Source organism: Pezoporus wallicus, unplaced genomic scaffold, assembly GCF_028554395.1.
Source record: "Pezoporus wallicus isolate ANWC-B61680 ecotype Strahan unplaced genomic scaffold, APGP_CSIRO_Pwel_v1 contig_11546, whole genome shotgun sequence".
Taxonomy (NCBI): Eukaryota; Metazoa; Chordata; class Aves; order Psittaciformes; family Psittacidae; genus Pezoporus; species Pezoporus wallicus.
The window spans coordinates 236,733-250,918 of record NW_026639324.1 but is presented as its reverse complement, the minus strand read 5'-3'; the positions used below and the strand labels follow the sequence as shown (position 1 = coordinate 250,918).

At 47.8% G+C, this 14,186-nt stretch overlaps 2 protein-coding genes across 5 annotated transcripts in view; one reads left to right on the top strand and one right to left on the bottom strand.

The window, feature by feature from the left end:
* SGSH (N-sulfoglucosamine sulfohydrolase) overlaps positions 1-14,186 on the top strand; it is a 291,535-nt gene that overhangs the window by 125,894 nt on the left and 151,455 nt on the right. The window lies entirely within an intron of this gene.
* Positions 1-14,186, bottom strand: part of RPTOR (regulatory associated protein of MTOR complex 1) — a 110,886-nt gene that overhangs the window by 44,744 nt on the left and 51,956 nt on the right. For all 4 annotated transcript variants that reach the window (XM_057414226.1, XM_057414225.1, XM_057414228.1 and 1 more), the window contains exons 10-15: positions 10,985-11,060; positions 9,381-9,482; positions 5,960-6,043; positions 4,537-4,647; positions 444-518; positions 32-97 (exon numbers count right to left, since the gene is read on the bottom strand). In XM_057414226.1, coding sequence (XP_057270209.1) covers positions 32-97; positions 444-518; positions 4,537-4,647; positions 5,960-6,043; positions 9,381-9,482; positions 10,985-11,060 — 514 coding nt within the window. The remainder of the gene's footprint in view (positions 1-31; positions 98-443; positions 519-4,536; positions 4,648-5,959; positions 6,044-9,380; positions 9,483-10,984; positions 11,061-14,186) is intronic.

Below are 14,186 nucleotides of genomic sequence, written 5' to 3'. Positions count from 1 at the left end.
AGAATGGAGGAAAAGAGATGCTGGGACTCACCTGTCCTGTGTTGTAGTTGTTAACAATTACAGCCAGGATAAATGCTGTCATCGTCCTGTGTTCAGCCTTAAAGAACATACAACTCCTTGTTAGCTGGGAAACAGGCCAGAGAACAACTATATCCTGTGCTTTCTGAGATGCGAGACTGTTCTAAGTGCAGTCTGTAGCACATTAAAGGAACAGGAGAGGCGGAAGCTTGAGTTCTGTTATCATCCAGCCCTGTCGGTAGTTACACCCGAGACACTTCATCAGTGTCTTCCCCAGCCACTAACTTGGTGATGACCCTCCCGCAGAGCACAGGGTGCTGTGGGAGGTGGGAGGCAGCCCTGTGGTAGCACCAGCTGCATCAGAGCAGCCCCAGGCAAGCTAAGCAAGTGCTAGGAGAGGCAGAGTGAAGCTGACTTGTCCTTACAGGCATATACGGGTCTGCGAGAACCGAGAGGAAATACTTGTGTCCGTTGTCCTTCACAAGGTCAGCTTGGCACGACTGAAAAATGAGACAAAGGAGAACGCAGTGAGTACTCCAACGCGGGAGTGCTTGCCCTCCAGTGATGTATGAATATTTCATGTCTTCATCATTTTTCTCAAATCTTGTTTTCATTTGAGAAGCAAAACAAAGCACAAGCAACCGAGCCCAGGCAGGAGCAGGGCCGAGAGGGCAGAGCGGAGCAGGAACCCTCTGCCACCCCAACGCAACCACAGCAGCTCAGAATGTGCCCTCCTGCTTTGGAGAAGAGTTAAACTTGACATCTCTGCCCTTCATTAAACCTTTACCAGCATCTGAGAGAACACAAGCAAAATCAAGGAGGAATCCTTTTGTTTGTTTGCTTTTACATTTAACAGAATAAGAATTATTTCATATTACATCTTCTAAAAGCCCCTGCTCTAATTCCCCCCTTGATTTCCAATCCCCAGGACATGGGAGGTGCAGCTCAATAGCACACAGTCCATCGGTTCCTTCTGTGTCAGCGTGTTTGTGTCATTGAGCAACCTGCTCTAGTGGAAGGTGTCCCTGCCTGTGGCAGGGGGTTGGAACTGGACGAGCTATAGGATGCCTTCCAACCCAAACCAGTCTGGGATCCTATGACTGCAGCTGCTTTTCCAGCTCAGCCGGGCAGCCAGGATGTGAGAGTGTTTTGGGAATGGTCAGTGGACAACTCCTGGACATTGCCACATGCACTAACCCAGCCATGCATTTCCCTTACATCACCGAGTGGTTACCAGTTAATCCATAAGGAGTGGGGGGATGGAGGAGGAATTATTCACTCTTTACATATTCATTCTCTATATTCAGCCCAACCCCCTGCCTAGGCAGGGGTAGATTTTGAAAAGATTTCAACTCATCTACACAAATGAGACCCATCACTGTTTTAGTTGGCCAAGTGCTGGCACGTATTACACCGGTACAACAGCAGCAGGTAGCAGCACCATCTCCTACTACACACAAACACTGCAGAGCAACTCCACTGTCTCCAAAAGCCTGCAAGGAGAACAATGCAGGTTTTCCCGGGGCAGTATCAGCCGGGAAGCATGTGGCACGCACCATGGTTTTGCTAACACACCAGCTCAGCCTTCAGGTTGACATATTAGGGTCAAACTGAGAGAAGACATACTACAGAAGTGGAAATTTAAGGGAGGAAATACCGGCTCGGCAGCCAGCTCCCCAGGGACGGTGGTTCTATTGTATGCTTCACACCAGAGACAGGAGCATGTATCTTTTATCAGATGTAGAAGGTGAAGGAGGAAACTAATTGTTGAAAGGAGGGGGGATGGCAAGACAGAGATGCAAGAGAATATCTTATTGCTGAAGGGAGTGAAGATGCTGGCTCTGGCAGACCAAAGAGCAGAGGGGATGGATCGATGCCAGCCTGCAGCTCCAAGAGGCTTTCCTGACTTCGGTGTAATGCAGCACAAAATCCAGCTTCCTTTTCCCCCCACTTCTCCCTCTCAGTGTGAACACTTTGTGTTTCTTACAAAACCCAAACTCTTCATGGCAATGCAGGCAAACAGAAGGCTGCCCATCTTCACTGTGCGTTTATTGTGCTGCCACTGGTACCCGAGTACCTGAGGCTTGAGGGTTGGAGGCAGCGTCTGTGCAGGCAGCAGACTCGCTCCAGCCCTCCCTGCTGGATCCTGGCAAAAGTGTGGAGAGCCAGCATCAGCAACACCTCCTCCTCAAGGAATAAGCAGCTACACTTGTGAATAATACTACTACGTGACCAAAACAAGCTGCAGCTTGGTGTGAAAGTCCAGAACTTACATAAAATAGGACGTTCCCAGCGCTGGGAAGGGATGAGAGCACAGATCTCCTCTTTCTCCTTCATATAACACGTGCTGTGTAACTCATCCCTAAAAACCTCATCAGTTCCTGGAATGCAGCAGCACTGCCACAGCTCGGGGTGGCCTGGGTGACCACGATGACCAGTAACACCTCCCAGGTGGGCACGTTATGGGATTACCAGGGAATACTTAACCTGAACATCTGTTTTACCTGCAAGATCAGAAATGGTAGCCACACATCTGGGAAGCAAGGATACTATTTATGTCACTCCATCGCTTTAAAAAGCATGAGAAACGTTTGTTTTCTATTGTCTTCAGCCAATTCTCTGGGGTGGCAAGATCTCTTTTTCACTGTCCCACTTTAGCAATATTCACATTTTCAGTTCTCTTTAATGTGCAGATTTTTGGGTCTTGCTTAAATTCCTGACTATGATCCTTATTACAGGCAGGAAGATTTTGTTCCCCTTTAAAATCAAGTATTTCAGATTCAGAAGGTGCTGTTTACCAAACATTACCTATGAAGCCTACAGAAGACTCTTGAACTTGGGAACTACACAACATGCTCAGTATGATTCTGGCTTCTGTTGGATGTGTTTGAAACTGAATTTGTTTCCAACGTACATAGGCAAACCTTGCGTCAGAGGGGGAAAGGACACATCTATATTGATACTGAGCATACAAGAAGAAAGTATTCTTTTTGCTTTTGATATGACAACATACTTGCTCCCTGTATGCTCTGACAGCTCAAGATGCTGCGTGTCCCCTCTCCTGGCAGCACCCATTGCACTGTCCTGGAGCTGCCCTCTCCTCCCTTCTCCCACCACTTGGCTGTGGAGCTAGAGATTGAAATGGTGGCAGAAAATCCAAACCCAAAGTTTAAGAGGCTAAAAAATGGGGGAGGCATCAGCACAGAGCACAGCAGGGAGCAACACTGATGGTGGCAGGAGGGGAAAGAGCCCTCTTGATCAGCTTCCCCTCGGGAAAGGGTGACGGATGGTGTGACACACCATGTACATTATACATGAGCCTACTCAGAAACCTACCTGGGGCTGAAGCATCAGCTGCAGAGAGGCATGCATCAAAAATAAGCTTTTCAAGAGTAGCTCGAAGATGAATAGTTTTTATTTTCTTTGCTTTCCAAAATCCTCTTAGGATGTTAATGAAAATGTATTTATAAAAGTAAACCTGACAATGCCAGATCAACACGGGGGAAAATTCCAACACCGGCAGTATTATTCTCCATACTGAAATATGGAAACACGGCAGAAAGATAACAATAGGCAAGATCCAGCTTCTGCAAACAGCTCAGACCCTTTCACATCACTTACAACCATGCCTGCTATTGACTGTGTGCACCGTTCCTCATAATTTCATACTGCTCAACCAATTGCACCCACAAACCACCGAGTCATACATGTAACTGTACAATTCACCAGCAATCACTTACCTGCTTCATTATGTATTTTAAAGCCCACAACCAGAGCTCTGGCTACGGCCATCCTCAAAAATCAGGGCTCATCCCGAAAGGTACAAAATATTGTCGAGAAGACCAGAATCATGGAGCCATGCTAGAAATAACCTGTGCTCTGGGGGCTGAATACTGCTCTGCCAACCATCTGCAATGCATCAGCACATTTATTCATTTATAAATCCTGTTCCAAGTCCAAAGTCATCAAAAATGACTGCTATTTCTAGAAAAATTCTGTCTGAATCCTGAAGTGATACAGAATCAGAGAATCCCAGCCTGGGTTGGGCTGAAGGAACCTTAAAGCTCCTCCAGCTCCAAGCCCTGCCACAGGCAGGGACCCCTTCCACTAGAGCAGCTTGCTCCAAGCCTCTGTGTCCAACCTGGCCTTGAACACTGCCAGGGATGGGGCAGCCACAGCTTCTCTGGGCACCCTGTGCCAGCGCCTCAGCACCCTCACAGGGAAGAGCTTCTGCCTAAGAGCTCATCTCAGTCTCCCCTCTGGCAGGTTAAAACCATTCCCCTTGGCCTGTCCCTACAGGCTCTTGTCCAAAGCCCCTCTCCAGGTTTCCTGTCAGACCCCTTTAGGTATTGGGAAGCTGTTGTAAGGTCTCCCTTGACCCTGGTCTCCAGCTACTGCAGTGTGGTTTTGAAGTACCTCAGGAGAAACTCCCGAGTCTAAAGCAACGGGAAAAAGTGGAGCTGGGGAGAGGGGGAAGTTGCTGGAACCCCAAAGAAACAGCAAGTTCGAAATACTTACACTGTCCACGGCCAGAATTTTGGCCCAGATGAAGACCAGGAGAGGCCTCAGCTCACGAGCTGAACTCTGGAGCAGCTTCAGCACATAGGGGAAAATGCCGACAGACAGGGCCTGGGGGGGAGAGAGCAGCAAACGCTGGTTAAGCACAGAGGAGAAATGCGGCAGGAAACAATTCCATCCATTTCCAGCAGGGAGGGGATCCCTCTGCATCCCTCTGCCGCTCATTTTCATCTTGGATGTCACCAGATATTTTCAGACTCATTTGCTCCACGGAGCCTCAGAGCTAATCTAGCGCTCGCTTTGGCTCCTTCCAGCCTGGGCTATTTAATGCTCACGATACGCTGCGCTCTCCTCAGACGGGTCCAGTTGCTCTCCCAAGTAAACATACTGCAAAAGCTCAGTAATTGCAGCCTTCCCACTGGAAATGAAACGGGCTTCTTGCCCTGCACAGAGCTTTCACCCTGCTTTTTCTATGGGAGCAGAGGCTCTCGCAGGAGGACGTGCACCACGCCGACAATCACACTGACTGCTGCCACACTTTGTCAAGTGCAACGTAAAGGACATGCATGGTGGGGACTGTGCTCACAGCACGGGGCCTGGGGGGTACATCTGAGCACCAGTGAGGTCTATAGAGCATGTCACAGCCAGAGCAAGGGCTGTGGCTGAAGTGCAGCTGCGTTTTGATCCCCAGTGTTCATAATCCAGAGGTCTTAAAATCCCCTTTAACACGTATTTTCTTCCTACCACAGAGGGCTAAGCTGTCTGTGAACTGCAGAAGGGAGTCTTGGCTGAGATGGAGGAGGAAAGCAAAGAAAACCTCTAAAAAGTCCCATCAAGCTATTCCATGACCAGCTGGTGGTTTGTCTTCATTACTTTTATCAACAAATAGCTCCATTTACAAGTGTTTGAAACCACTCCTCTGTTTAATTCTTATTTATTATCTGCACTGCGCTAGCCACTTTCCCAAATGCAGAAGGCAGCTGCTGCCTTCTCAGAAGAGCTTATAAAATCCAAAGACCAAACAGATAAAGGAAGAGATGAAAATGATGCAGGCAGTAAGCTGAGAGAGCAGATGATAAACGTACGTGCTCTCTTTCTGTTATTTATTTGACATGACAAACCTTCTTATTTGCCCCAGATGTTCCCTCCCGTTTTGTCCCTTACAATATTTTACACTAAACTATTCCCAAGGAACAACTCCTTGTTTAATGCAAATGAACAGCTACCCAGCCTCTTTGATTAATACAAACCACTTTTCTTTTAGTGATGCTCGCTCCATTTCACACACATGAACACATAAACCACTGGCCATTTGTCAAACCTGTGGAGTATCTTCCCCATGTTCCTCCCATAAATCACTTGCATTTATCCCCTGCCCTGAAATAAACCCGACATTACAAGACAACAAGCAACATCCACGCACCAAGCTAACGGCCCACGGACCCAGGTCCAAAAACCTTCCCAGCAAATCCAGAGCCCGCAGCCGGTGAACCTGGCTCAGCAGCACCTGCAGAGGACAGGGAGAAGGGTTACTGCAGAACAAACACACATCCTTGTGAGTGCAGAGCAATGTAAAAGGACCTCAGGGCTGCTCCATCCCTTGGAACAAGCACGGCCTGAATGGCAAAGGCCATTGTTCAGCCAGGCTGAACCAGCCCAGCTCTCTCAGCCTGTCTCTAGAGCTGCTCCAGCCCTCGCAGCATCTCCGTGGCCTCCTCTGGACTTGCTTGAGCCTGCAAACATTTTCCTGGGAACACAGTTATCCTCCATCTCCACATCACTGCTCCACTTGTTTTCTCTGCTAATTCCCCTCTCGAGAGCAGTGGCTCCAACGCAGCAGCCCCTGTGGATCTCAGGTACTCTCAGTGTTCCACCCGCCTCTCCCCAGCAAAGCAGGAGCGTGACTGTATCTGCACGAAGGATCCAGAGGTGAGCAAAAGGCTCAGCCTGCCATTACTCAAAAGAGCTCAGAAGCAGAAAAAGAGGCTTTGCTTTCCTTGGCAATCGATGTAAGAGACTTAAGAGGGAAGCAAAAGGTCACATTAGTCGTTAATAAAAATCTCATTAAACCGGAGGCTGACGACGCTAATGAGGTGGTAGTTTACTGGCTTATACCCACCCCAGTGTGAAATATTAACAGGCAGACTTTCAGTTCTTAATCTCCTTAACAGATGTAAGATATTGGAATGCAACATTTAATCCTCAGTTTAAATTGAGAAACATCCCTCAGCACAGGGCTTGGGCTGAGAGACTCGCTGATTTAGCTCCCCAATTCCACCTTCTCAGTGCTTTTCCACACTGCATATTCAAATTAAATTGTTTTTTCACGTTTGCTATTGAAGAATAACTAAATTACTTGGCTCATGGTTCATACTATCGATGACTGATGCTAAAGATGTGCAGAAAGAGTCCAGAAGAGGACAACAGGAAGAAGTGTTAACTACTGCAACAGTTTCACCCCTGAATATCAGAGCTCAGGCTCAGGTCATAAGAGAAAGGATTTTGGTCGCCCTGCCCTACTTGGCACCAGCCTGTTCCATAAACTCACTACAGAACTTGGCATGATAATCAATGTGCTTTAAAGGTGCCCAGCACAGGAATAACAGGGGCAGCTGGTTGAGATTAAAGCAGTGCTAGAAATCAGGGCACAGGAAGCTGAAAGGACAGAGAGGAGCAGGTTGGACACTGGGTGCTTACGCAGGCAACGGGGAGGCACAGGGATAACAGTGCTGCTGGCCCTGACCTTCAGAAACAAGTAAATCCACAAATTCTGTCAGAGCTGGGGAAAACCAGATGTAATTGAAAGGGATTGCCAGGTGACGATGTAAAGCCACATCTCAACAGTGCCAGCATCCCACAGACCCCTTAACCAAATCATTTCCTAATTTGAGAGCTCCGTTTTGTTACTTTCAAAACCCCCAAAGCCACCAGCTTCCCCCAGGCTTCTACGTTCCCACTTTCCCAACTGATCTGCAGAATAACTGGAAGCCAAAACTGACACAAGTTCTAGAGACGTGGGTGAGGATGAGGGAGTCTGCGCATGACTTATGAACCTCTACTGAAATGATGGACTGGACAGAGCACTGCCTCATGTCCCACCCTGACGTTTGTACACCTCTGCTCCTGAACAGAGGATAGGGAACCTAATAACGTACACACACACACAAGTTAGAGACTAGCCAGGACACAGGAGGGTAGCTCAGAAATAAAAGTCCATGTTTCAGCAGGCATCTCCAAGCAAACACAGGATGGAAGGAGGAGACTGCAGCAGCGCTGTCCCCAGGGCTGTCTGTGGGACAAATGCTGCTCTCAGTCACATGCACTGGAGATGCTGTGGCAGGAGGTTCCTCCATGAGGATGGAGTATCTGCTACTCAGGCTGTGCCTACACCAGCTTCTCTTTGCTGACTCCTCTCTTCTGTGCACCAGGACAGCACCTGAGCGCAGCCTGTCCCATACACAGCAAGAATTTGACATGGAAAGCAACTTCTGGAAGTCAATTGAAAGGCCATTTACAACGGACCATGTCCCTGTCTGTGCCAAATCCATGCACGGCTGGCAGCAGGGCCCTGGCGCTCAAATACTGTCTTTTCCCAGGGGCACATCCAAATGGAAAGCAGAATCAGCCTTTGTTAGGCTACAGCAGCACGGTCTAAGCGCACTCCTAAGGGATCAAAGCAAAAAGACACCCCAAAGGGGTCTGAGATGCCCTTCCTTCCCTCACCTGATCAGTTGGTCTCCGATTCAAAGGACCTCAGACCTGTTACCAAGCAATCATGTTTCACTATACAATTAATATGCTTTAATTATAATTACATTGTCCTGGCTCATTTTGCTCCAGAACGAGAAGCCAGCTGACCTCTCAATTCCACTGCAAGGTTAAGCTCCCTGCAGAGCCCTCTAGAGCCAAATAGTTCACTGGAAAGCAGCAAAGTTGGTGCTAGAGCAGAAGCCTGCCTTCTCCCATTGCAGCGACAGAGATAAACCCTACATCTCTTTATCCAGCTGATCTCTCAAGGCTTGGGAGGCTCAGGGAAATTAAGATTTGGTTTTACAGAGATTGATGGTGCTGTCAGTCACAAAACAAGCTGGTAGCTAACAGAGGGCAGGCGAGTCTTCACACATTTAGTGAAAGGAATCACATATCCTTCTAAAAGAGACTGGAACCATGTTCCTTCAAACAGAAAGACCTTAAATTTTGCTGCCTGGTAGAGAAGAGACCTCAGCTGCCGTGACAAGGGTTTATATTTCTGTCAATACAAGCTCCTAGGGAGGAGAGGGCAAGAGCAAATGACAACTGCAATATGTGCCTTGCCATAACACTGTTTGAAATGAGGGGTTCTGTTTCTAGTAGATTTACTTCTCCTTTATACTTATGAACTTTGTCTAGACTGAGCAAATGCCTACCAGAACTCTACATTCCTTCCAGGCATGGTCTTCAGAGACTTGTTTCTGTGCTCTTGCAGCAAAATTTCAGCATCCCATTAAGGGGAACACTTTTCAGGCTGTACCAGAGAGATAAAGGAGCCATTTCCAAACTATTTACAGTGCAGTAGCTTCCACTTTCTGAAAACACAGAGAAGATAAAAGTCTCTGCCTGATGGAGCTGGCATGCAAGAGGAGATACTATGGGAGAACACAACAAAGACAGGCTACTCTGTGAAAGTCTTGCTACTTCAGAGAAAGGAGGAGGCAGCAGAGCCCAGTACTGACACAGAGTGAAGTTATGGGGGAAGAAAAGCACTTTGCCTTCATGCGCACAGGTCTAACAAACACCCAATCAGCTGTAGCTCATCCTGCAGGAACCCATGTGGTTTCTGTGCCTGCTGGTACCCAGGCTCTCACCTGCAGGACAATGGGGAGCTGCTCCGGGGGGTTGCGGTTCTCCACACCCATGGTCAGCCAGACCTGGAATGCTGTCAGCTGCTCTGCAAAGAAGGGGCTGTGCTGTTGGAGCAAGGACAGGAATGCAGACTTGAGTTAAAACCAAAACCAAACACAGTGAAGCAAACAGTCTCAGCACTTACAGACTCACACAGTTTACGGGTTCCAAAACCTATTTCTTTTAGCTGACACACATTTCACAGAATCCCAGAGTGCTCTGGGTTGGAAGGGACCTTAAAGCTCATCCAGTCCCAACCCCTGCCACGGGCAGGGACACCTTCCACTAGAGCAGCTTGCTCCAAGCCCCTGTGTCCAACCTGGCCTTGAACACTGCCAGGGATGGGTTACTTGGTGAGATCTGACAGCCTGCAGCACATTTAAGTCCTGTGAACCTGCTCAATGCACAGAGCATCTCCTGTCTCTCAACACCAGCAGTGACCTGCCCATCATCTGACATTACTCCCCAGAACATTCCACTGCCCAGCGCACGCTCGGATGGTCCCTGGGCACACCAGCATCCCCCGCCAGTGCAGCAGTGCCTGAGGAAACACTCCTTTTGCCATCCATCACCCCAAGTATGGGATGCGAGCTGGGTATGAGAAATACCGACCAAAGCACACAGCAGCTGCCAGCTAGAAATCCACAGGGAACAGAAACCGAGTGGGAAGGAGGCAGGGGGGAGATGGGAGGAGGGAGAATGAACCAACCCAAACCCACCAGAGGCCAGTGGCTCCCCAGGCACCCCCGGGCGAGGCCCTCCTCCACCAGGTTATCGGATTTTCCAGGTCTGAGTAAGCAAGAACACCTAGAGGACACGCAGCAGTCAGACACACGTGGTTTACGATGTGCTGCTGAAACAAACCAGCCCTGAGGAGATCGCTGATCGCTTTCTGCAGGGCCAGGCTGGACTCTCAACCCGCAGCGTGGCTGGTGAATGGATGGCAGCAGGTAAAGGTAATGCTGTGACTCACCCGGCCGCCTGACACCCTGGACACCGAGAGGTGCTTCTGCCAGCCTGGATATGAACCAGGCTGACTAAGCCCACAGTGACCCTTTCCCTGCCTTGCGCTGAGCAATCCCTCCCAGGATTACTGCTGGCCAGCAGCAGCTCACCTCCTCTGCCTTACAACAACACATCTTGATGGGCATAAATCAACAGGTTTGAGGGCAAGATGTTGATTAGAACACAAGAAATCCATCAGAGACGTGTCTGCTCCATCATCTGTCACAGTGCAGAGCTGAGCCTTTTCCACTCCCTCCCAAACCAGCAGCCAAACCTCCTATCCCCGTAAGTGTCTCAGAGATGTTCAACAGGTTAATACTTGTCCCCTCTCTGCAGAGCAGGCACCTACATGGTGTTAATCACACTGGATTTTAAATGGAAGCATAAGGAATAGCTCAGAAGAGGACTCAAGCCCAGCCAGCTCACAAAGTCCGAGCTGTGACAGCATGTTGATAGCTCTACCCACTGCAACTTCTAGCCAAAACATGCAAGAAATCACATCTGTCATTGAAAACCTACTTTAAACTGGGCACACAGGATGTCAAGGCATCACCCAACTTACCCTAAAGGCAGTTCCTTCCTCTATAATTGTAGGTAATTGGGAAAGGCAAATATCAACTGCAAGGTCCCAAGCTTGCCTAGAGGAAAAGAGAGAAGGAAGAGAAGTTATCACTGGTTAGCCCTGAGTAATATTAAGGTAAACGTAAATCCTGATCATACAAGTATGTGGACAAAGCAATGTTGTCTGAGTGGCTTAGAAATGCTTAACATTCCCTTCTTCTAAAGACAAGTATACCATATAAGAACTATTCAGATGAACAGTGAGAAGGTCTGGTCCAGCATCAGGCTGATGAACAAAATGTGGGCAAGGTAAAGAGATCCCTGGCTGAAGTTCACAGACCCTGCTCCTCTCTGTGATGTAGAGAGAAGCCAGAGTGAACTGAAGTCCTATTATACACCTGTCCTCATGCAAAAATAGATGAACTCAACCCTGGATTAGCTCCAACCCATGACCCTTCCACACACCCCTCTGTATGGACCCAAACCCTGGCTCGCTCTGTATTCCGGTCACAGCAGAGCAGCTCAGGTAGGTGCATTCCTCCTGACGGGCCCTCCAGCCCACAATTCATGGGTACACCTACACCAGCACCTTAATTCCCCCTTTCCACATCCTCCACACAGCTGCCGTGTCACTGCACACGGCGCTGAGACAAGTGACTCTCTCTCCAGTAATCTAATTCCAAGCTGGGGTTTGCATGGCAGCCTTGTTAGAGATCAGCTCTCCATGAGTCACTCCAGGACGTGCTAAGCCAGGAGAGGAAATACTGAGAGATTTCTGTTTTCACACTTATCCCCTATACGATTTAATGGCTGAAATCTTGTAACTGGCAATATTTTAGTGCTACAGTTGTCACAGCACTTAAATTACACACAGCGGCCAAGGAACCTGATTCAGTGCAAACAAAATGTGCTGCAGTCTGCTTCAACAGCCTCACAAACTCAAAAACCAAACTAAAATCCATACGTTTAGTCTCCAACACTCCTAAAACACCCCTCAAAAGTGAAACCGTTACTTTTTACCCCAGAAACAATTAGCCCATCTCTATCCATTGATGTTTCACACACACCTCTCATTTTAACACATGAATTAGTGCACTCTGAAGGGCTGAGTTAAACCACCATCCGCTGGGTTTCTGACACAGAAGGAACTAATTTGCTCCTCAACCACATTTGCTCTTCCATGGCTCATGGCCATCATGTGGTAACATCAATACACTGAGCAATGTTTCTTCTCCCAGGAACATTTGCAGACATGAGGCCATAGGTTATAATCAATACAGTGTGCTTTAGTTACCTGCTCTAATAAGTTCCTAAATCACACTGTTTGGAGTCAAACAAAGGCCTCCATTTGAACAACCACCACATGAAATCCATCCAATTAGTCTAACTGGAGGCTGTTCTCAACTGAAAACCACCACCCCAATTAGATGGAAGAATAAACTTAAAGGCCCTTGTATTTTTCCTCCGGATTCAGGAGATGCAGCTTGGTTTAGCTGCTCCAGACCTTGTCCCTCTGTTTCTCACCTTCCACTTGACAATATGTTGCCAATATAATTAAGAGGTAATCAAGAGATAATCGAAGCATGGCAAGAAATACTCCCCCCATGCTCAATAAAGACCCATGCTGCAGAGAAACTGTTTACACAGAGCTGATGAAACAGAGTTATTCCTGGTTGTGGCAGAGGCAAAGTCAATTAGTGCACATACAAAGATTGTTTCCTTCAGGTAAAGAAGGAGCATTTCTGACTTCCAGGTTTCTTGAAGGCACGGGCACCAGCACCTACAGAAATTCTCTCAAACACTAAAACCCATCAATACCTTGTGCCTTTGAGAGATGTTTTACTAGACAGGAGAAAAACAGTTTAGAGATCAGGGACAACCAGTTTGATTTTGGCTGTCTATAGAAGGGTTCTGCACAGGTCATTATACTGCAAAGGCACAGTGCTAAGATGCCAAGCTCCTCACTGTAGGTAAGAAGCACTAACGCTGCTATAAAAACATCCAAAGCAGCCCAGCAAGGCCAAACCTCGAAGGTTTTAAGTGTTATCAGAAAGAAGAAACTAAAATTTGAGAAGATACTTTAGTAGATTAAAACAAAATCTTGTTATGCTTCCAAAACCAGCCAATGCAGCCACATGAGCATCACTCAACCTTTCCAAAGAGTAACCACCAGCATGAAGTCTTAACATTACTGCTTACCCAATCTAGTGTTGCCGAGTAACACCAGCTGTGAGAGAGACTTGAAGTGATTCTCCAGCCTTTCAAACCAGCCCAGCACATGGCTTGGGAGGCTTTAGGTTGCCCGTGAGCTGCCCCATAGGTAACTCCCTGTGTTGGTGATGGCATTAAACAGCATTACAACAATTAAAAACAAGCCCTGGATGAATGGTAAAGGACTAATGCCATGGAAGACATGAGGGAAACAGAAGGGGAAAACCACCTGTTACAGTCCTGGTGAAAATAATGGCTGGTGGTGGGGAGGAGGAGCAGTGATTGACTGTTTTAATATGCCAGGGGGAACCAGAAAGGTGGGTAAACCATAGACATGCTCACTGAACTAATATTCCACTTCAGCACACAAACAAGAGATAAATTATGGAGCAGCAGCGAACAAGGATGGGTGGTGTCGCACCCTCCCAGTGATTTATGAAAGCCAGCCCAAGAGATCACTCCTGCTCTCCCTTCCCTGCAGAGACTGCTCTTTGCAAAGCGCGGTGGAAGATCTGTTTTCATCACATCAGGTACAAAAAGAGCTTGGCAATCCCCCCACATTGTTCTTTCCTCTCTTTACTGGGCCCATCCAACAAGCCTGGGCCCCCACCATGACAAGAGACACTGTCCACAGGGCAATGACCTGCTGAAACACTGCAGTGCTCCAACTGCACTAAGTTATGCTACTAAACAAGGTGTGTGTGTGTGGGGGGGTGTTAAACTATGTTATCCTAATTGCTCTGTAGGTACAACAAATGGATCGAGCACGTGCATAAGAAGAGAGAACACCTCCCCTTTGCACCCCCTGTTAAGTCAGAAGCTATTACACACTTAATGTAAGGTTACTCAATGCGCAAGACAGAAGGCATCACCCTGCACAAGGATACTGCACTTCAGATTACATGAAAATTAAAAATGAAAAGGCATTTTCCATAATCCTACAATAAAAATTAAACAGGGAAAGAGCTGCCCCGAAATCCATCACTAACTCC